At 38.3% G+C, this 24,228-nt stretch overlaps 1 protein-coding gene across 1 annotated transcript in view; it reads right to left on the bottom strand.

Annotated features, from left to right (window-relative positions):
• Positions 1–2,226: 2,226 nt before the first annotated feature.
• Positions 2,227–24,228, bottom strand: part of LOC105680235 (ecdysone-induced protein 78C-like) — a gene marked incomplete at its 3' end in the record, with an annotated part of 111,550 nt that continues 89,548 nt past the window's right edge. The window contains exon 3 of the mRNA XM_024364746.2: positions 2,227–2,351. Within this exon, the coding sequence (XP_024220514.2) occupies positions 2,227–2,351 (125 nt within the window). The remainder of the gene's footprint in view (positions 2,352–24,228) is intronic.

The raw sequence follows: 24,228 nt of genomic DNA, 5'->3' as shown, positions 1-24,228 counted from the left end.
TAGTTGCCAACCCAATATACAGGGTGGTTGGTAACTGGTGGTACAAGGGGGTGATTTGTTTTCGAGAAAATCGACTTTGAATTTTCGCTCGGTACGCGGTTATAACGGATCTCACTGTAGATCGTTGTCTCGATGGAAAAATTAAAAAAAAAAAAAATCTTATTCTATATTTTCGACTCCTTTTTTCGCGTAGAATCACTCCCTTTCCGCTTGTACCACCAGTTACCAACCACCCTGTATAAGGCAACGATCTCTCAAACACCATAATGTTCGAATAAAGTTACTATGATCCGAAACGTGTATTCTTACACTATTAGAATTTCTACGTTATTAGAATTTGAAATATATTTTGAAATAAATAACTCAACAAGAGGATCATCTATCGATCATGGTAATATCTTTTGAATGGAAGAGTATACATATACGTACCCAGTATCCTTATCCTTTAGTTAGTTATCCTTTAAGCGGTTAAAGAAAGAAGGAAGGAAGGAATAAAAATCAGTAGAACACGAACTTCGGCGCGGAAAACGCGTATTGCGAATTGCACGGTCGCGAACGTAATGAAATATTATCGGCACGCCTTGAGCGCCGTTAACGATCCATAGAGGCCGATGGGTTCCCGATCATCGACTTCTTTCGCAAACCGTCGATGCAGGGACAATTCGTTTCTCTTCGATAGTCGCGATCGACCATCTTGCCAACGTTAATTATACTCAAACGTTAGTGAAGATATATGACGCGGGCGATTAATAACGATCCTAGACAATGCTCAATTTATGGCTCGTAGGAGACAACGCTTTTAACGACATTGGTACGCCCCGTTGCGAATGCTGCTCGGTGGATCATGGTCTTCCATCGTTTTTCATGGAATAGGTACACTGGAATATCCTTTTTACAGCGATTGCTTATGGAGAGGTATTTGCGTTAAGTTATTGGCTTGTCCCATCGAAAACTTTTTCGTTTCTCGGTGTTTTAAAGCACTTGAAAGGAGGACGATGAAATTGTTTGATTTCCAAATTTTCAAATTCTCCAATATTCGAATCTTCGAACAGTCTAACGTACGGATGACAACTGAGAAACTGGATGTTCGTGAGAAGCACGAAGATATCGATCATTCTGAATCTTCGAAACCACGATGTAACGAGAGTACCTTTCGTCGAGAAATGCGCACCTTGTGAGGTTCGATAAAATACGAGCGATCATAGGCGTCGTATCTTGTCAGCTATAAATTCGCTACCTCGTGTCGATTTGTTGGTCTCTCAGTTCGTTCGAAAGTCGATGGCAATAGGATGAGAGTGTTCCTTCTCTTCCGAAACGGAGGATTCGCGGAGAAAAGGAGAAAATAAGCGAAAGTGGTAATTGAAAAACGAGGTATGGGTTAGCTAGAAAGAGAGGGAGAGAGAGAGAGAGAGAGAGAGAGAGAGAGAAACGAATAAACGAGAAATGGAAATAGGAGAAAAAGCGTTACACATAGCAGAAAAAGGAATAGAACGGTAAGGAGAACGATCGAAAGTAGTCGATACTAGCAATGCACAGACACGTCGAGGAGGAGAAATGATATTTACAAATGCGATAATTTTCCCACAGGAAGCGATACATCGAAGGCGATCTTATACGAATATTTATAATTCGGGATAGAGGAAAGTTCAGTGCATACGATTATGTTTCTCGGTGTAGAAAGTTACGCGAAGAGCATTTCTCGCGTTGTATCTTCTCGTACACGATGCAATATATCAGCATCGTGCGATAGTTATCGCGAATCGATAAAATTTACGCGGATTTCGTCTCCGATATTACGGTTCTCGAATTTTGACATTTTAGAATCGTCTCGTGTTCGACTTTCGTTGATTTTCAAATTATCAAGTATCGAATTTTCAAGTACGAAATTTTCTCATGTTCAAGCGTGAAATTTTCTAACTTTTAAATTTAGAAGTTGCCAAATTACGAAATATCCAACTATGCAAATATTCAAATCTGCAAGTATTCAAATTCTCGAATATTTAAGTTTCTCAAATTTCCAAATTGTAAGGTTTTCTAATTCTCGGACCCTCAAGATTTGTAATCATTGTGTCGTTAAATCCTCGAAACTTTTAACGCTCGAGTTCCTAAATTCTCAAATTTCATGACTTTCGCGTTCGAAGAATTCCAAATTGTTTAACGTTTAAACGTCCAAACATTCGGCAAGACCGAAGCACAATTATGAACGTGATACGTTGTCATACTCACTTTGCAGCCCTCGCAGCTGGTTACGCCGTAATGATAACCGCTCGCTTTGTCACCGCAAACTCTACAGGCCACGAAACTCTTCGCGGGCGTCGAACTGTTCGAATCGGCAGCCGCGTAATGTTGCTCTGGAAAACAAAGCAGACAGAGCTACGTTATGTAACGTGATCGTCATCCGTAAAACTAGGTAAACGTTCTGCCAAATGTATCTCTATTCCTTCTTGGAAGGAAGAAATTTATACGAAAACTTTGTCTATAATGACGAGAAACAAATTGCACAGAGTACACGATGATTTATTTCATTTATTTTAATATTTTATCTGATATTTCATAGCAGTTCTGATGAATCTTTCATATATTTCCGCCTACCTTTTATTCTATTCAGTTTTAACGGCGTCGGCTATTGTAATCGTTGAAATGACATTAGAGCTTGTATCGCGATAATTTAATATAATAGCTTCCTGCTCTGTTGTACAATCCCCCTTTTTATCAGAATCAAATAATTTAATAAATTGTAGATTTTTCGAAGCACTTAAGAATTCTGATTTTTCCCAATTAAACATGTAAAAATATTTGCAAGTACTTAAAAAACACATGATAACATTTATCTGAGGTATACACAGATGCTTAAAAATATTCTTCTTTCATATAGGTCGCATATAATTCGCGATCGAAGCATAAAAACAGCTTACGGATCGTAATGTGTCGTGCAATGTTATGAATTAAACATAAGCAGGATAGCGTCGTTAATTATCCGTTGTTTAAGATGTCATTAGCGTGGAGTCGAGCATTAACATTTAACGATACAGTTGGACTAATTGCGAGTGGTTAAACGAAACGTAATAAATTTTCTCGCATTAACGTCATATCATTATTTTCGGACTGGAATAGTCGTATCATCTCCTCCACATCGTAACCTCGTTTCGCTGGAAAATATATCTATGTAATCCAACAGAGAAGGAGGTAAGAAACATTCTTATATTCTCTGATCATCGATTCAATACGTTCTCCAAACGAACCTCGTCGAATCGCTCGTAAACATGCTTCTCAATGTCGAGTTTCCACGCGATCATCGCCGATTCGAGCGCAACGGACGAGATCACGGCTCGCCTTCCTTCTTTCTAACGACCAAAAAACGAGCACAAAGCGCGTGGGGCTAACGGAATCGCTTCTCGATGGAAATGGTCACGCGTACACAGACTCCAGGGAGAAAGAACGGAGGAAAAAGGGGCGACTATCGGTTCTAGCCAAATAGAGTCGAACAACGGCGAAACGAAGATAGACGCAGGGAAACAGCGAGAAATACAGAGATAAAGGAAGTCGCACTGACAAACGGACTAGGAGAAAGTGAGATGAATCGACCAGATACAGACATTTGAGATAAACGCGAGAAATAAAGGACAATTATACGAGCAACGGACGAGTCGCATAGACAAAGAAGATGAAAAAGGACAGGATAGAAGACTGTTAATTCTAATGAAATAAAATCGAAAACCAACGGAACACAGACAAACGGGTAGCAACGGACGGAATGAGAAAGACAGCGAATGTCTAACAGAACGAAATAGAAGGAAACACGGAACAAGGTAAGAGCAAGAGAAGGGAAGAACAGGACGAAGAACCGAATCGATTCTATTCGAATAAAATGGAACACCGATCAAACAAAGATAAAAATACGAGATCAGAAGGAACAACAAAAATACCGGATACTGTCAGACAGGCTAAAATAAGGGAAGGCCAGGATTAAAGAAGAAAAGGAGAAGAAATATGTTGGAAGTGTATGTACAAAGAAGAGTGGCGTCGTGTCAGGACGACGATGGTACGAGAACCACGTTCGTCCGAGGCACGGGCTGGTTTCTTCCATTGGACGAGGAACAGGCCCGTTGCATCCATAATGCAACGACGGTCGGGAACGCCACCGAGGAAGGGAACAGGCTGCTGCTCCTGCTGGCGCGAGGCTCGCAGCCACACGCGGTGGTTCGTGTAACGGAAAGCTCGCGTCACCGTTACAGAGAGAACACACCACACGACCTAGGGAGAACAGCGAGAGGAAGAACGAGCGGACGAGACGAGCGGAGCGAAGAGGGAAGGAAAAGAAAAAGGAAGAGGAAAAAGGCGAAACGGGGCCGTCCGCAAAGGGAGTGCACAGGGAACCGTATAGGAGTAGTCCGCAACATTATATATACCGTTGGACTCTCGTGAAACCCCTGCCAGAAGACGTGTCGTTACGTGGCCAGGGGTTAGACAGAGATCGATAGACAGAGAGAAAGACTGATGAAAGGAAGATGGCGGCGAGAAGAAGCAGCGACGATGGGAAGGATGGATAGGAGAAGTACGCTGTGCAAAAGGGAGCAAGAAGAGTATAAGAGACCGAGCAAGGAGCAGTGTAGTTGATCGTAGCGTCTGGAAACGGGGCCCGATCGCCGGCACTGTATTCCGGCCACCGATGCGATTTTATGAAGCCCGTAACGCCATCGAACGGTACCGAAATTCTTCTACCGCGACAAAGACAATCACGGGAAGGACAATCACTGTCGAGCACGAATCGTCCTCTTATTGCAAGTGCAACTATATAACATTCAAGTATAAAGTATGATAAGGGTAAAAATATGTTTTGTTTATTATTTGTCTGGAATGTACGCAGTGCATCTACGTTTGCAGGAACTGAAACCCAATCTGAAATTGATTTATCCTTATGAACTTACAATTGTGCGATTTTAGAAATCTGTAATTAAGAAACAACTCGTACAACGCATTTGATATTGGAGATTTTGAACGGAACTCTTCCGGGTGATTCCGGAAACGTTTTTGGATTTGTAATAAAAAAATACGCGAAACTGATCAATCTAGGAATAAAAAAGGAAAAAAGGTACTTTTTGGACAACTTTTATTTAAAAGTACGCCACGGCGTGCGCGGTATGTCACCGGGCATCCGTAATAATTTTGATGTCGGACGACCATGTGACATATCGTGTATGTCATCCGAGTAAAATAGCGTTTCAGCTAAAATTTCAAAGAGATAAACGCGCAGGAGGTAACGATATTTATTTCAAGACTGAGAAAATTATGTAACACGTATACAATTGGTATAAACGTGATTTATGCTTGCAAACCAGAACAGACACAGGAAAAGTATAAAAATTTTACTAAAATATAGAAATACATTTACACATATGGTTAAACGAAAGAAAAATTGTTTAAAGTAGTACGAATTTTAAATGATCCTCGCGATAATTTTTGGGAAAGCCTTCCAAATATAAACTTGGATTATCTCCGCAGCCAGTGTAAAAATAATTAATACTTTTCCGTATCCCTGGAGGTTTTCGCTGAAAATACTGATAACATACGTGTGTTGCCGTTAAAAAAAATTATAAAATAAAAATAACTTTAAAAAGCTAACTTTAGGAAGATCGCAGTGAATTTTCACACACGTCGATTTTCTGGTTTTTATCGTCACCTTACGATTAAACAGCAGAATATTGATCAGACGTAATTGGAAATGGAAACGATCTATCAGATTTAAAGAGGAATGTTTAGCCGACAAGTCGAAGTTTCGTGGAAGGTAAACGTAGCAATCATCGAGACAAGCTGTATTTTACTAGATTTTCCAAGAAGATAGATATTTCCAAGATTTCAAAGAACGCGAAAAAATACAGTGAATTACAAAAATTACACGAAAAAAAAAGAATACAAATTTTCACTCGATCGATCGATAACGTACAAACTACAATTTTTAAACTATTTCTTTGGAAAAAATATAGCAAACGATCTTCTACGTTCTTCTCTTCTCTGTAAGCTTTATTACAGAGCTTTATTTATTTATTCTCTTTAAGCTGTAAGAAGATAGCAAGCACGACGTATTCAAGTGTTGAAAACTGTGCAGTAGTCAAGGCGACCCTGCCTAATCAACGGTGTGTGTATTCTTAAACGATCGAACGCCGTGCCAACACTCTCACACGTTCGCACGCCGATACATTGTAATTTATCGCGGTCCCGGATGGTCTGTAATTTCCAGGGACGATGGCGGAAGTGAACGCGCCACACCGCGCACGTAATGACGTATACTACACCACCGGTGAACCGAAGTTTTTCGGTGCTTCTTCATGGGAATTCGTTAAGGCGTACCGTATTAACGACGCCTTAAACGGTCGTGCACGAATAAATTTTCCCGCGTACCAAACTTTTTACCAGCGAGCTCGTTTCCGTCTTGGAACAACGAGATTCATCGCGGCCGAGCGTTCCACGTATGCAAATTAGACACGAAACGACGCTATCGTATTTCCCTACGTTGCATGTACTTTCCGCTGTTTTAATGCTTTTTTCCTTCCATCTTTTTGCCCCTTCCCCCTTCCCACTCCGATTATATTTGACAGAAGTGGGAGGATTTAGCCGAATTGATTCTCATTGCGAGAGGCAAGTTGATTTTGTTTTTTTTAGCTTTTATAGAGATTTTTACCGTGAATTTTACTCGGCTGGTGTACACTGCCGTTCAAGAATACACGGACACTCGTTTATGTCTGACAGACTGTAACTTAATTGCCGAGATGAAAACGGAAAGATCCGGAACGATTTTATCCTTCGTTAAAATTGTCACGCAACGTTACAATGAAATTTTAGTTTGTATGTGTTAAGTGCGCGTTTCGGAGCTGTTTTATCGTTTAAAAGGATCACATTATTCTTAGCTTTGTAGATCTTTTCGGTATAAGTTAATTAAATGGTTTTTATGTTGTAAGATATTTAACTTGTTTTTGTAATGTAATACCGGGCGATATTTGTCTATTTCATTAACCAGTAGCATTGGGTTGGCAATTAGGTAGGCAATAGGGTCATTAGGTGGTAATGACAAAATCCACAATCACTTAGTTGCCAACCCAATAGTAACAAGCAGCAATAATAAGTTCACTTCGCTGTATCTTACGCTGACGCCACGTAGATGTTTCATGTACTCTATGAATATGCTTGGATATACAGGGTGGTTGGTACAAGCGGAAAGGGGGTGATTCCACGCGAAAGAAGAAGCCGAAAATGTAGAATACAAATTTTTCGTTCGAGGCTTTGTTTTCCAGAAAATCGACTTTGAATTTTCGTTCGGTATGCGTGCGATTAAAGAAAAATTAAAAAAGATATATTTTCTATATTTTCGACTTCTTTTTTCGCGTAGAATCACCCCCTTTCCGCTTGTACCACCAATTACCAACTACCCTGTATAAAGAAAAACTAGAAAATATCCGAAAATTTACATTTTATGTGCTATACGTATGCACAAGCCTATCAGAAGTTTAAAATTTTCTCAGTTTCGTTATCCAGGTGTGTAATTAGCGTTGAATTCTTAAGAAACAGGTACTTTGTTTCTATAAATTCGCTTATTGAAAGGAAGTAAGCAATGGAGATTTCAAGGAAGATTTTGAAAAGTACTTGTTACTTTCCATTTAGTCAAAAGAGATAGTTTCTAGTTAATTGATGTGACTTTTGAACGTTTCACGCATCTGTCGATTCTATAGAAAATTAGTAGATGTTACTTTTGGTCATTTGTTCGCTGTCAGTTCATATATTTTAATAATATTCATGTATCATGTAATATATATAAGAGAAAGCATAGGAGAATCAAATAAAGATGAGAATTACTATTAATGAATTAAATAAACTTTCCTTATGCATGCATGATTGATGCATTCGATATTTGTATAGCTAACTAAAAAAAATTGGGAATCAGTGGATTTTATAGCTTAAAATAATTTCTTCTATCTATTATATTATGAAATTCTAAGAAAAACTAATCTAAGATCAACTCTATCTTTAGATATACAAAATTAAACATTTGAAGATTTCTAAATTCGAATTCAATACGAAATCTGTTTAAATTTAAATATAAACTACACCCAATACGAATGAAAGACTAATTCACATTGCTTTTGTAGCACTGAAATATGCATCTCAAGAATTCTATTTCTATTTCAAGAATTTATCGATCGAACATACATAAATATAAATACCTAAGTGATAACATGTGGCACATAATAAATTGAATATATTCGAAGCAATTTCTAAATATACAAGGTACATTATCTCAAACCTACTGGACAACAAATTCTATCTTTCATCGATCTTTCAAGGAAAACAAAACAAAGACTTTGAGTCGTTCAATTTTTTTCTATATTTCACAAGTTTGACCGCGGATGTTCGTGCATTTATTTCGGGAAACTTAATGCTAGAACAACCAACGTATACTTAAACATACCACGTACAAATAGTTATCATGAAACCGGTGCGATGCTGATAGAAGGGAATATTTCGGGCTACTTTTAGAATTTTAAATTACTGTTGATCGGATGACTCTGCGATTACAGTTTCCACTGAGAATTTCATTTCTGCAATCATAAATATTTATAGAAATATAAAGTTAGGTAAACGTTGATGGTCTGCTAATATATTTTTCGGCCAAGGTTTTTCGCGAATGCCCATACGATCCCATAGGGTTTCCACTCTGTTTTGCCGAGTGAAATATCCTCGGATGTTCGCGGCCACGTACTGAACGTCCATCAATTCGAGGTACTCCCGTGAGGAGAAAGTTGGTTCGACCGAGCGGAATTTATAAGCAGAAATAGAAATTGTGCCTCTGTTCCGCGGAATATTACCGAGGCCTGGGGTGGTAAGTGAAATGTTAAACGCTGTATGATTACGAACTGAATGTACGACCAACTATAAAAGATTTACGGTCGCGATACACAGTTACAAACATCGTGGGTCTCCCCCGCGTGAAAGTCGACGGAGAAAACGCGACGAGCGCAGATAAGACGCTGCGCGATTCGTCGTCGTGACCAGATGTATCGATTGCAACCGCTTCATAGGCGAAACTTATCTTCGGTATCTTTTGATTTGCCGCAGAAGCGAACCTTACGTAAGTGGATGAAAAGTATCGCCATTGTTTAGAGTTTTATGGTATTTTCTTTGGACGTAGATTGGAATTCCATTTGCACGTACATGTTAAGTTACAAGTAGATCGCCGATGTTTCTGCATTTGTGAGAAAGCAGAAGCTTTAGAAATCCACGGAATTCATATTTCATCGTTAGACTGCTGCAAACTTTTCACTTCGTGGCAATTTATATTTTAAATGTCCATTCGCGAGATTCGAAATAATTGACGTTTCTGATCGACTAACAACTGTAATTTAATAATTTAATGTACACGAAGAGAAATATAATCGATTGAAATATCGTTCGTCCAACGAATTAATTACGATTCTGAATAAAAAATCTTGAAACACATAAAACACTCGTAATGCGAACATGTAAAACTACGAAACTCTTCGTAGATCAAAGGACTGTCAAGCGTAGAACGAAATTCAAATAGAAAGGATATTGTCGAAGCTGTACGTTTACTCGATCCAATCCAAATTGACGTGATTAACAATTCAAGCCATTTCCTCCGCTATGTGCCAAACAAATTATGGTCAAATAATTCGGAACGAACGACACAAACAACGAATTAAGCTCGTAAACCGGCCAACTTACAATTAGTCATTGGTTAAGTAAATTATTTGTCTTCTCACGCTGCACCCGAACCTGGCCAGCGTCGTACTGTTTCCAGCGTCAACAGTTGTAAAACAGAAAACACGAGGATCCGTTACTCTGTTTCCGTTTCTGCCGTCGCAAAAACTTCTGCCATCGCAACGTGGACGATCACTGTTCCAATTTCTTTCACGGTTTATCTACCGTGATTGGCGCTCACAGAAATTTATCGTCTATTTAACAGCGAATAATCATCGAACCTGATATTCGACGTTCATCGAACCCCGATGCAGTCCGGTGTTATTCGTCGATGAAAAATTTATGTTACTCGTCAATTTGTTAATCCAACCCTGGAAAGTTAATCCTGAACTGGAATAAGCGATGAAATAGTTAGTAGCTCTATCTGCTACGCTTTCTTCTTATACGTCGTATCGCGATAGAACGAGGAGAAACGGATGTATATCGACTGAAAACTTTCGACGAGGACGCACGTGTCGCGTCATTCATCGACTTTTGTCGTCGATCGTTCTCAAGCGAAATATTATTATTTTCTCGGACACATACGCCTGGAAAACATCGGTCCGACGTATTTTCCTTCGTCGGGAACGTGATACATAAATTTCGCGAGAGTGTGACTTGCATATATTATTCAAGAGCGCTTTGAGCGGCCGTGTTCAAAAGCTTGCTCGGAAGCCAGTCAGCAAAGTAAGCTCCCTCTGTTCTCCTTCCTTCCGCGCCTTCATCCGCGTTCCGTTCCTCCCTTGTTCCGTTCATGATCTCCGGTTTGTATCCTCGAAGTAGGTCGTGCTACATAGAATCAGCAAACTTCAGTATTTTTCAACGAGACTGCTAGTTCATCGTACGTTGGCTCGTGTACTTCCGGGAACGAATATCACGTTTGGCGGCTGTTATTCGCGTTCAGTTCAGAGTTATTAGCGATGGAGTTATTGAACGGTCTTCGAGAGGTTCCTTTGTGAGGCGCACAGGAGATTAATCTTCGGGGAGAGTTTAATTAAGAGTCGTGTACTCGTTTATTTTTCGTACGGGGAATTCTGTTAGCTAAATAAGTTGAGAATGTTGCAGCGAGTTTATTCTTTGTCCACTTTCGCGTTCTTTATTTTATAAAACATTGGAATTTTGTATTATTCGAGTTAAATCCATATGGATCGGGTCCATAGATTGGAAAGTAAAGAAGGTGAGTTTAGAGAATGATACAAATTTTTGGATTATCTGTCACTCGAATTGTGAACTGTTTATGCTGATATTAATCGTACACTAAAAACTTTCATTGTGTGGTGTGTGTGTGTGTGTGTTTGAAGACTGAATAATAATATAATATAACACGCTTCATACATCGTGAGCATGATTTTCATGACGAATACCACACGCAAAAATTTGTACAAAAGTTGGTCCTTGCATTTGACCTAGTTTTCAACTTACAATTGTTTTTATGTCTTTGTGCAAGCTACTCCAAGTGATCATGCTAGTACTATAAACTATTCAGCGACAAATATGGGGTGTTGTGAGAGACAAGCAAAAAAAGTCAATTTTGCTGTTTTAAATAAATTGCACGATAAATGCACGTTAGTATTTTTATAAAATTTTATAAAATTTGGTTAAAAAGAAGATTAGACGCTTCTGCGAAAGTTCTCTTCCCAGACAAAAAGTTTTCCTGAAATTTCCGAAAAATACGAAAGAATCTTTATTGATATGCGTTCTAACTCTATACATACAGATATTCTTAAAATATTCAAAGCCTTCGTGTTTACCGAGAGTAACGTTAAAACCTAGAAATTAAATCTATAAAAACTATTTCTGTCGTGTTACGTTTCTCTTGCAACGATACATGCAAAATTCTCGAAATAATATTTTCATTTATTGCCTGAAATAACACAGATATCCGATGTTTATAGAACTAACGAAACACCCTGTATATCGAACAATATCTTCTCGGTAGAAATCTCTCATAACCAGAGGCTAGATTAGACTTTCATATCAACTTCGACTTTGAAAAAAAAAAGAAAGAAAAAGAAGAAGAGAAAAGGAAAGAAAATGAATAAAGTTGGGAAGAAATTTCCACGTTACGTGGGAATGCTGCATAAACAATCAACAATCTGTCGAAAGGCAATTCGTGGAAAATAGAAACACGCGGCTTGATTGACGGTGGGTGTAACTAGCGAATAGGCAAGAAAGCCAGACAGGATTTCCTGGCTGCGGATCAACGCCTCGTTACATTCTAATTCATTACATAATATTATAGTGAATTAGATGCAGAAACGTAACTTTAATATGATAAATTCCGATCGGCCCGATGCGATATGATTGCACTTTCACGAGCCAGTCTCTTAACTCGTTCCACATTATACAATTACGTATTACGTGTGTCCAGGATTACGTGAGTGGCATATCTCTGCCGTTCAATTTCACCGAGTTTTTCATCGAGATATCGAAGAAGTTTGTTTATTTCAATTCCTTTTTACAACTTCGTGTATACGGAGCGTCGCATCTGCTGTATATATATCGTCGAACAATAGCTGAAAGCATCAATCGACGACCAATTATAATTAGGAGCCCGTTTCAGCGTACGTGTTCGAAGATCTAATGGACGTATTTAGATTGCGGTTTCACGTACAACGTCAGCCATACAACGATTTGACAAAGGCACATAATTTTGCATTAAAACGATGTTCGAACGTTGTAGAGTTTCCGAGGACACGCGGAAACATTTACGTGGAAAAAGTGGCTCCAGATCTTCTTTGGTGTACGTGATGCATTAGATCGATGCTTTCTAAATTCTACGTCAAATTATTACAAATGCTTCTTCGAATGAAATATCTCTATAATTAGACACACACGAACGTATTATTCTCTCAGCTTTTGCTTCTTCTCGAACGTTAAATGCTACAGGATTAAAGTGTTCGGGTTAATAAAAGGCAAAATATATTCGTTGTAAAAAATGTACATACAAAGATATTTCTGCGTAACTAAAATTCGATTACCGAGAAATATTCTTCAATATGCGTTCTCTCAACGAGAGTTCTAAATTTCCTTAGAAAAATCCCATTTTTCACGTATGTACAACATACGTATGCACACGTACGTTCGAACTCGAATATGCTGCAAATTTGGTATACTGTGAAATAAAATGTCATGTCATATTGAATTTTCATCTTAATATCACCGATTTCCAATGTAATTAAAAAGATTACGCAGTTGCATTGAAGAAATCAAAATCAAACACCAAATCTTGAATTTGCTCGCCGTGTACAAACACGTCTTCAACACACACATTTGTTACGAACGATTGAAAAATCATATCGGACACTATCATAACGAACATCCTGTACATATAGTAAGACGTAAAACTTCAGTGTATCGATTATTATATTTTCTCTTAATCTTCCAAACGAACGATCAAGAAAAAAAAAAAAAAAGAAAAAGGCACATTACACAATTAATCACAATAATCAAACTTCATTCGAATCTCGATGTAGCAACTCTACATTCTACATACATACGTACGTAGTTGATCATCGTGATCGGGAAACGGTCACAACCCGCGTATCATCAATTATATACTGAATAATCAAAATATCGTATAATGGTTTGTAAACGAAAGGTTGGCCATCAATAGAGGTCCAGCCTCCGCCGAACAGCGAAATAAAACTGGGAAATTATTAATCGGACGAAGTTCAGCTCGGGTTTTCAAGCGTTGAACGTTGAACGCTCGGCGTGGACTGGCTCGTTTTAATGCATATTCGATGTCGAGCCGAATAGCTAGCTGGTGCACGAGGGTTACACACATCGATTCGTCGGGTCGTCGTCGCCCTGGCGTGTAATACCGACGATTCGCTTGCTTGTTTACCAGCGCCGGAAACTGATGTATTCTTGCAAGTACCAGCTGCTTCCTGACGCGGAAACACTTCTCCGGCAAGTGTACGCCGTATAATTCTTCCCGTACGAGCACAGAGGTTTCGAGTTTTCGAACGTACCGAAGTCTCGTTTTCGATGAAATTTCGAGCGGTTCGACAGTTGATTTGTTAAACTCGTAATTTCGAGTTTTCAAACGGGCCGAGTCTCGTTCTCGGGCAAACTTCTTTCATTTTAAAGCTACTTTATCAAACTTTTGATCTTTAGTCTTCGATGATGCATGGCAATTATCGATAGTTGGTCGAGTTTGTATCGGAATGACCGTCATGGAACGTCGCCAGTCTGCGTCTGGATCTGTATCTAATTGTAACGCCTGTTGTTTCTGTGAACTCTATTTTTGACCTAGACTTGAATATGCTACGAGTCTCTTCTCCTGGCTTCCATTCCTCTTTCATGATGGTGGAAGATGTACGAAATTTGTAATTCTCTGCGGCGAGACGCTGATTAATGAGAAATTAATTAGCTTCTCGAACAGTGGCAAAACTCGCGAACAATAACCTGTCTAAGTTGTTACCGAGAAACAGCGAAAATTCCAAGTTTGCGCGACTACGAATAAAAATAGACGAAATAAGAAAGAAAGCGTCTGTGGATCTTAATTTCAAAAATATCGAAAGGTAACATCGATACAGGAGCGGATTGATACGGTGAAAGTATCTGGACACGGATAAGGCTTTTTCAATTCAACTATAAAACACTCGTAAAATTGTATACGCGTACTAATGAATATCAATTTGAAGTGGCGGTATATCGAGTAATATTATCTGTCTTTATCGATCTAATATACTAATAATATAATCTTTTATATAAGATATAATAATACTACTAATATAATCTTTTTTTATCAAAATGTATTTTCGTTACGTACCACATTAAAATTTAACAATACTGTTCGTCGTGTGCAAATTTAATTGAATTTTCTGTAAAACGTACGAATTAATTAGTCGCGATGAATAATTAGCAATATACAGAATAGGAGATTTATTAATTCAAATAATATTAAACGAAGCAATAAACTAGGATATCGCTTGTACTCGAACATTGACTCCGTGACTCTCAATTATCCATACACGTATTTATAAATCTCTAATGTTTTAAACATTGAACGTTACTTATCTATGGAGCTAATCAATTTTTTCTATCTAATCTCGCGCTAACATACATTATATTTCCGCACGAACATACAACACGAGATTTAAAAGAAACATAAGATTCATCGTGTTGATTTGTTCATAGAAATTTTCAACTATTAAAAATATCTCACGAAAGGAATTATGCATAACAAGGATTACCTTTTCTTCCGCTTAAAGAAAAAGATTGTTTAATAAGTTTAATTTTTTTTCAGTAAACAACACGCTAGTAACTTGATTACATGCTCAATTGCACGTAAAAATTTAAAAGTAAAACTAGCAAGTTGGAGGAATACTCAAACTCAAATGCTCAGCAAGGTATGAAAATGTTACAATTGTCTTTATTGTTAACAGTTTAAACTCTGCCAAAGTTCGCTCCATATTAACATTTTTTTTTTTAAGATATTAGTCGCTGAATTTTCTTTATACTTTACATGTATTACATTTACAACTTTTTACGAAATTCTTACAGTACCAAGAAATTGACAATTTCAGTAAGTGCACATACATCATCTACATCAACTACTATTGAATCGGAGTCAACAAATCCTTGAAATACTAACTAAACTTGTTGAATTTCCTTCAAATTGTAAACCTTTTTTATACAAATAAAAATATTCTTCGTCCCTCAAATTCCTTTCCTTCACACTCTCTTACAAATTTCCCTGAAATCCATAAATATTCCTACGTAAGGCCATTAGGTAAACATCTATCTTGTAGGCAAATATATCTAAACAACAGAAGATTTAACACGTTTGGTTGTTTTGGTCTCGTTTAACCATCGATTGAAATCTTCTTCTTAAATCCACTTAATAGCTTTTGTTCCATTACTAATGCAATGTACGCTGTACTTTTATTATGAGCGCTAATTGTCTGAAATTTTGTCTAAATCAGCCACGAAAGGTTTACACGATCGTTCATTTCGCAGCTTGCCATCTAATTTAAATTAATGTTTAATCCGCAGTAGCGAACGTGTTAATCGATTCGATCTTCTGTTGTTTAGAAATATCCGATAGGTGTTCTGATTAAATCTAATAAAATCAACGAGCCGATTTACCTATATCAAAGTTACATATACTCTGCATCGCTTTACTATTTCCACCACCTTCGAAGAATGGACGCTGTTTACTAGAAACGATATCATAACACGTTCGACGAGCGCTGTCTTAATTATCGTAGAACTCTCATGATGCGATTACGCAACGAGAAGTGAAAGTCGCCCGATAATTGAGAGCGCGGGGCGCGGTGCACGCCTCAGAGACGTCGAGATTTCTCGCACAAGTTCGACCTCTTCGTCGTAGCTGCCTGAAACGGCAAAGCGCTGCCGGAAGTGAAGCGAAATTGAGATTTCGCCGGTGCAGCCGGAAAGCAGCTTTCGCATAAGCGCGTAAACACTCGTACGTATTGTACGAGGCAATGTTCGAAAAGTACGTTTTATAGAACTCGAGTTCCACGAGAGAAGCTTTCGATGTTAACTCTTTGCGGACTAACAAGACGATACTTCGTAAGATCATTTTCTGAAATCACCAATTTTTCCGACGTTTATCTCGAGATTTATTGGAAAACTGGATCTCGTTACGAATTGTTCGAGTAGTCAGTATCTCGCGAGATATCAATGACGAAAAAAGACGTATCGAAAGGATCGTGCGCTTATAAAGTATTGTTACAAAGACTGTTTTCTTTTTATGGAATAATTACTTATTACCATATGGAACGATTATTATATGGAATAAGACATACTAATCTGTCGGAATTATCGATTCAATGGCAAAAGCGAGCACGGTCGTCTCAAATTGCAGCTACTGCTATTAAACCGATAATTCCAATCTATGATCACCGATCGGACTAATTATAACGTTTCTAATAGCGAAGACGAGAGGAATGGGAATATCGGGCGCACGAGGCGCAGACGGAAGTGAAACGAAATGAAACAGGCGCGTAAATATCTCGCCTGTTCCTTTTTCGATTTTATTTCGTCTGGCTAGGAGCAAGTCCACGGGACTTATTCGTCGCGTTTCCCGGTACTTAAGCGTTTTATTGTCGACCGTCACGAGACCGATGCGCGATTGGTCGCCGGCCGATAAAAAGAAACGTTCCTGCGAGTCAGACGTTCGGAAAACTTCTTTCTACCGTAGGGACGCGGCACACGGCGATTTTGCTTTTCTACGGCGCCATTCGCAAATATTTTTTTTGAATTTTTGAAGCGCAACCAATGAATTACCGTGCCTCTTTCGCGAGTTACCTTTGTAAACGACCGATCATCGTCCATCGTCCTCTCTTCTTCTTCATCCGTCTTTTTTCTTCTTTATTCTTAACGACTTCTTTCCTTTTCTTTTTCGCGCAAATGGAACTAGGATATTCTGTCAAACGCTAATAAAATACGATTACTTATTCCAAGACGTTGGAGCGCTCGAACTACGGCGGAGAGTGCACGTGGAATACAATTTCCTTTGCTCGTTCGTGGCGATAAAGAATTCCAGGTTGAAACTGGACGGAACACTGAATAAAATTTAGTACAGTAGCTTCTTTGACGCGTTTATGCATATTCCAGGTACAAAGATGGACGTGTTTGTTTGCGTGTTGTGCTCGTGGCGGCTTTCATACGGGTTTGTTTGTCCTTTTCTCTGTTTGCCTCTTTATTTTCATACCTTCGTGCCCCTTTTCTTCGACAGTTCTCCCCTGTTTTTCATTTGTTCGCGCTCCTCCACTTTCCCTTTCCTTCTTCCTCTCGCCCCGTCTCGTGTCAACCGCTTTTCTTTTGCAATCGCTTACCATTCTTATTTCTATTCTACTATTTTACTTTCGTTCTGTCCCGTTGATTCTCCCCGACTTTCCATCCCCCTTTTACACTCTTATACGTCGTATACTTCCGCTTATGCGGCCACTTTCCTGCCTCCTTGTTTGTTTTATCGCTCGCTTCAACCTTCTTTCGCTTTGTATTATTTTCCCTCCGTGGCTTTGCCTTCCCTTTGAACGTTGTCGTGAATATTCTCGGGCCTTTCGTGTTACGAATGAAATTGTACTACGTTATTTTTATATACCCATTAAGAAAGGTAAATTAATCGTAGTAAACAATTAAGATTGTTTAATAAAGGAGATATAAATACAATTTTACAAAGGCTATAGAATACCTTTATCGTTTTCCATGAATTTCTCTATCGTATAATCTTCTTTGTCGTATTTTAAACAATCTTATGCTACATATATTTTATGCATATTTATTTCATTACGTTTCTGTTATTTCACTTTACCAACTTTCTTTTATTTATATCCACGATTCTGTTCATATTGGTCACGCATTTTCTATTCCCTCTTTTCTGTCTAATAATGTATTTTGTTCGATCTGCCCATACGCTGCTACTATACCTTTATTTCTCCTTTATTCCATTTCATTTTCTCTTCATTTATACTCACAACTTCTCTCTTCCTCTTTTTTATCTTTTCACCTATTTCCTTTGCCACTTGCAAGCGCCTTTTATCTCCTTCCCCCGTCCTTTAATCCCATCCTTCGCTTCCACCCACATTTTTATTTCCTATTCTCTTATCAATTCACCCCATCTACCCTCCCAAAGATTTCTCCTTTCCTATTATTCCTTTCTTCTTTCTCTTTCCTTTTCCTACTTTTTGTTATTTTAGCAGCTCGATTCGGCTGTTAGTTTCCACAGAGCGGAGCAGATCAAACAACGAAGATGTAAAGATTCTGAAGAATAGCAGCGGTCAGGCATCCGTCGGTAAATTAAACTATCCTCAGGGACCTAATATAATCCCTAAATGTTGCCTGTGTTTCTCTTATCCACCTACACATTGTTCTGGATGGCTTGAAATCGCGAACAGGTTTGGCGCACGCCAACCGGAGATAGGGCACGTTGTCGAATACAAACGGGCGAAAGGCCCCCGGCGTTGTGTGCAGCACAACGAATGCAATTTGCCGGCGCCGCGTTTAATTACACCTGAGGCGGTCACGGGTCAGCATGGAGAACGCGCGGACACGCTTCTGCCATTGAACCGATCGCCTCTCCATTTCAACGAGAGTTCCTCGTGCTCGGTAACCGGTGGCCACGCTCGATTACGTCGCCTAGAGAATCGGCCATTTCCTCGTTTGAAAAGTGAAACGATCGTTCTGTTTCATCGTGGACAGTTTTTCGGGAGCGCGTTTACTCCTTTGCACGGTGACGCTGGCGTATCGATATAATAAATAAAAGAGAAATATAGTAATTACGGAAGAGTAACGCGTGGAATTTTAAACCGTGTGACTCGAGCATCCGTGGATTTCTTTCTTCCTTCTTAATTTTTAATTTTGTTAAACGCGAAAAAGTCGACGAATGGATGATGGACAGATGAAATTCTGTAGCTTGCGTTTGTCATGTCTACGAAGTAAAATATGGACAGAGGCAAACGAAACCGGGTAGAATTAAAAAATTATAGTTCTTCATTAGAACGATTCGCATCGAAATTCTAATAACTATATTATGAATTATAAATTATATATTATATGATAAATTCCCAGTGAGACAGTTAAATAATATAAATAATATAAATTAAATAATATAAATCGTTTATCGTTTTTTTAATCGTTCGAAATAGAGTTACCCGAAAACATTTCGCAATTTCATATCGTGTCGTATAGAATAAGTAAGTAGAACAAATTGATTCTCATTCTCAAGATAAAAGAAGCGTCATTCTAAATAAAAAAACCAGTAATATATTCGTCAAATATCATGAACCTGAATATTCTTAAATTACCTTGTTCTAATCGTTTTGCTAAAAATAGAAAAGCAATAAGAAAGCAAATAATAGAAGAATGACCTTTCGACGTAAATGAACGTTTATACGACAGATTTCCAGTTACTAGAAAACCTCGTGAAGTGACTTACGTACATACGTATAAGAATCTACCAGAGAGAGAGAGAGAAGGAGAGAGAGAGAGTAATAAAACCACTGATTATTAAAATAATAATTGCGCGGTACACTTCTCCTCGCGTGTACATCTCTCAAAACGTCTCTCAAGCATTTTAATTATGTCTAAACCTCATATTCTTCGTAACAGTCGCCGAGATTCCTTCAGAGCCCACTTCATCCTGTACCTCGCTATCTTAACGTAATACTCGACGTATTTCTGCTTCCTTCTTATTTAAGGATAATAATAATCGCGTACTCTCAGCAAACGTGCAATTAGCTACCATATCACTGGCGAAAGAATGATTCGACGTTTAAATATATTTAAGGACTGCAGGCGAATTATATTCCGTTCGTTCAGCTTCACGATGTCGGAGAAACGTAAACGAGACGATAAATAAGGCGCGGTTAATCGATGGTGTAACAGACTTTGCGGACGTAATTAATCGATACCAACGATGCTTAATTAGAAATCCTCTGAAAAGCATTGCGCAATACGTTCAGGAGAAAAGTCGTTAAGAAACCTGCAAGGGACATTGCTCGATCGATGGTGGAATAAAAATTAGGCAAGCGTCGAAGAAAACTGTTGTTTACGATTATTTTAGGAGGCGTATCTGATATATTTTTGTGAAAAACGGTTAGCTAGCGCCAAGTGGGAGTTTTCCTATAATACATTTTCCATCGATCCATCGTTTCTATATTTCGCCTTGAATATTGCAGACGAAACACGAGAACGCTTTTACTGAATATCGATAACAATATAATATTAGTTAGAGTTATATAAGACCGTTTATTCATTATGTCAGCTGCAACTTGTGGTTTCAGTATTGAAACTTTACGAAGCGTGTTTATGACTCCGGATCCTTTGGGGATGCGATTTGAGGAATTGCTGGAAGAATGGGTTCGAGGAAACAATCTTTTGTCTGTCTTAGAAGATTTCAAAATTAAAAGCATTGAATTTATAGTCGTAGTTTACCGAGGAAATCAATGCCGATGGATTAGGATTCGAAATTAATACGTAGTTTGAAACATTTAATAATTTCGAATTAATTCGTACCTGTTGTTTTAAAAGTATCAGAGATGCGAAGAATTTTTGTTTAATTCTCTTGGATACGAAATCCAATAAACGTTTCGATAAGATGCAACGATACAAAATTATACTTCACTTTGCATTTAGAAATAACGAACTTCCACTATAACCAGTGTCGTTTGAACGAGCTCTAACAAAGTATTCTTACTTTTATTGAAATGTACAATTAATAAACGTAGATGTTAAATTCAATTGAAATTAAATTAACAAAGAAAAATATTTAACGTTCATTATAACGCTACATTTTACAATTTGCACGGGAATACAATATAACATTAAATATTACACATAAATATAAGAATATTTCATTTAATTCTATCAAATATCTCTTTGTCTAATTCTTTCAGATACAAAGACCATGGTATTTTTTAACTCGTAACATCACTGGTACAACAGATAATTAAATTTTACCTTATTTTCAATAATTAAATCAAACAAATTTGTTACTCCTTTCTGGTAGAACGATCTATATTTACAATATTCATACTGGCAGCTTTGTTTCATTATATAACAATTACGAAATAAAAATATTGTACAATTTCGTAATCGGAATTCCCCCCCCCCCAAAAAAAACAGTTAAACATTTCATGAACGAAATTCCTCGCTCTAATCAATTCACATTTGCCCGGGAAACGTTGCTAGGAATATTGTACGTGCATAGTACTAATATTCGCAATTTTACACAAAAAAAAAAACAAAACGAATTTTCATGTCGGTGAATTCAACCGGTTGGCCATAAAGTAAATTCCATAATCCATCACAGCAATGATAAATCGATGACACTATCGGGGCCCGTTTCGGCTTTGTTTCGAAATCAGCCGTGCGGCGAAAGCACAGCCGCGTTTGAATAAACGCTGCCACGGGATACCACCGATATTATCGCGTCGGATGTTATCGATTTCTATCGTTATGCGGGCTCGTTTCCTGCGTATTTATCGGGGAATTTCGCGAGCAGGTCTCGCTGCACGGAACCGCTTCGCCCATTAACTTTGTCGGCGAGCAAAAAAGGTTACATCGAAAACGTTGCTTTCCTCTTCTTGTTCCTTCGCGAGTTACTGGTTTGTACGGACAGTTTCTAGAAAGTGGGACGAACCGCGCTCCTTTTTGTTCCTCCTCTTTTTACGTCTTTTTCTTTCGGTATAAAGAAAAATTAATAGGAAGAAATATTGAATTTTATAAAGCGAAGTAGGTTTTTGTAAAATCTACGTACGTATATCGATCACGCTTTACATAAAATATTCTACGATATAGAAATATACAGGGTGTCCTGTAACTCGGCTACGACACGTCGTACAACTCGGCGGATTCCGCGTGGAAGAATAAACGGAGGATGCAGAGCGGTATTTTTTCGATATTTGTTCGGAGCTGCATTTTCCAGAGAATTTTGTTTAAAAGTCGAGTATACTTGACTATGACTAATTCCGGACTGGACGAGAGTAGATAATCAATGGGAGGTTACTCTACGAGCGAAATTGAGTTGGGAACGAAGAAGAAATTTTTATTCGCGAGATGCTTCGTTTCAGACAAAAAATACATTAAAAGTTTAATCATAGACGCGCACTATTGGACTAATTCTTAAGTAAATATGTTCACTCTACTTTCTCTCTCTTAGCTCTCGACACTACTTTCCTGAAAACGACGTCTTAAACGAAAAGATTTTATCCTACGTTTCTCGCTTATTTTCACATTTAGAATAACCTGCTCGTATTGACTGTCTGCTCATAAGTCGATAAACGATAATTAGACAAATTTTACAAACCCGGTCAACAAGATATCACTCTACATTTTCGACTTATTTTTTCACGTAGACTCGCCTCCTTTTGGCTTCTCACCTCCGATTCGGTGACACCCTGTGTATTATGTAAGTAATACGTCATACGTCTTGTACAAGTTATAATAAATCATACGAAACACGTGATACAGTAACGTATACAAATGTATTATCTCATTAAAAAAATATTACGATTATTTAGTCCATTGAGCGTAATATTTAGTCCACTGAGAAACCACAGATCACCCAATCCATAAATTGAGAAATCTGATGGTATTACAAATACTTCCCAATTTATTTTATTTTGGTACGATATTATTATTCGTATCGTTCAATTCATCACGTCTACCAGCGAAATGAAATGCGGAAAGTTACATACGGACCGAGCTTTAGGACACTTTATCAATGTTCCTCATCGGTCTGACGGGCGTTTCTCCTATCCGCCTCGAGCTCCTTCCTTATTACGTCATACGAAAACGGCGGGCTAAGAATTTCTCTCGTCGTAAAAAGCCTTTAATAAACACGAGACCAGAGACGAGAGATAGAAAGAAAGAAAGAAAGACAGAAAGACAGGGAAATATATGTACCTAGTTATGTATATAGGAAGAGAAATGATTCGCTATTCGCATCTGCTGGAATCTCATTTCGAAAATGCATCCTTTTATACGAGAATGTTAATAAACGTTTCCTCGCGAGCGAACGTTCTCGTTCTCGACGAAACGGCGAAATGGAAAACGGTCACCGGGCTGTCGTGTATTCAGACGATATTTCTGTACGATATTTCGAGACACATCGGCGAGTAGCGCGTAAGGACGCTAATTAATTAAGAATCGAGCAACTTAACGGGCCCCCGATACAACCGACGCCATTCAGACCGTCGAATAATTTCACTAAATGTTGCTATATCGATCGTAAATACGGCCACGAATTTCCAGATCAGCCGGATTTCCCCGCGTTTTATTTCGATTATTTAGGGCTCGTTCAGCCCCCACGGCGATGGTTCTTCGAACGAGAAATTACCCCCGCAAAAAGTTTTCCACGGTAATGTAATTGGGATACCCACAGTATGATTTTGCCCGGTAGAGTAATTAGCACGACTGACGGGTGCAAAAGCGAATTTTCAGCGAAGTCGTGATTTCGATGATTGGTGCTCGAAAACGCAATGAGGACGCTGCATGGTTCGAGTGGATATTTATTTTCAGATAAATAGGAATGTTGCTAATAGGTCTGCGTACTCCGCTGATTAATTGGTTCAATTTTATTGATTTTCTAATTTTCGTGTCAGCCGATGCCTGAAAAGTACGTTGATACGGAACAGTTGACGAGGGGAATAAAATTTGCCAGATCTGAGGATACGTGTGTCTTAAATATACGTGATAAATCCACGACGTATCGTAAAAAACGAATAATTATTAGTCTGGTTGCTACGTGTTTCGTTTCCACTCGATAAAGATTATATACAGGGTGGTTGGTAACTGCTGGTACAAGCGGAAAGGGGGTGATTCTACGCGAAAATAGAAGTCGAAAATATGGAATAAAAATTTTTTTTTTTAATTTTTCCATCGAGATAAAGTGCACGCGTACCGAGCGAAAATTCAAAGTCGATTTTCTCAAAAACAAAGCCTCAAACGAAAAATGTTTATTCTATATTTTCGACTTCTTTTTTCGCATAGAATCACCCC

The sequence above is a fragment of the Bombus impatiens genome, unplaced genomic scaffold, assembly GCF_000188095.3.
Source record: "Bombus impatiens unplaced genomic scaffold, BIMP_2.2 scf_0106, whole genome shotgun sequence".
NCBI lineage: Eukaryota > Metazoa > Arthropoda > Insecta > Hymenoptera > Apidae > Bombus > Bombus impatiens.
The sequence above is the reverse complement of the archived record's forward strand: the minus strand, read 5'-3'. Positions and strand labels throughout refer to the sequence as shown.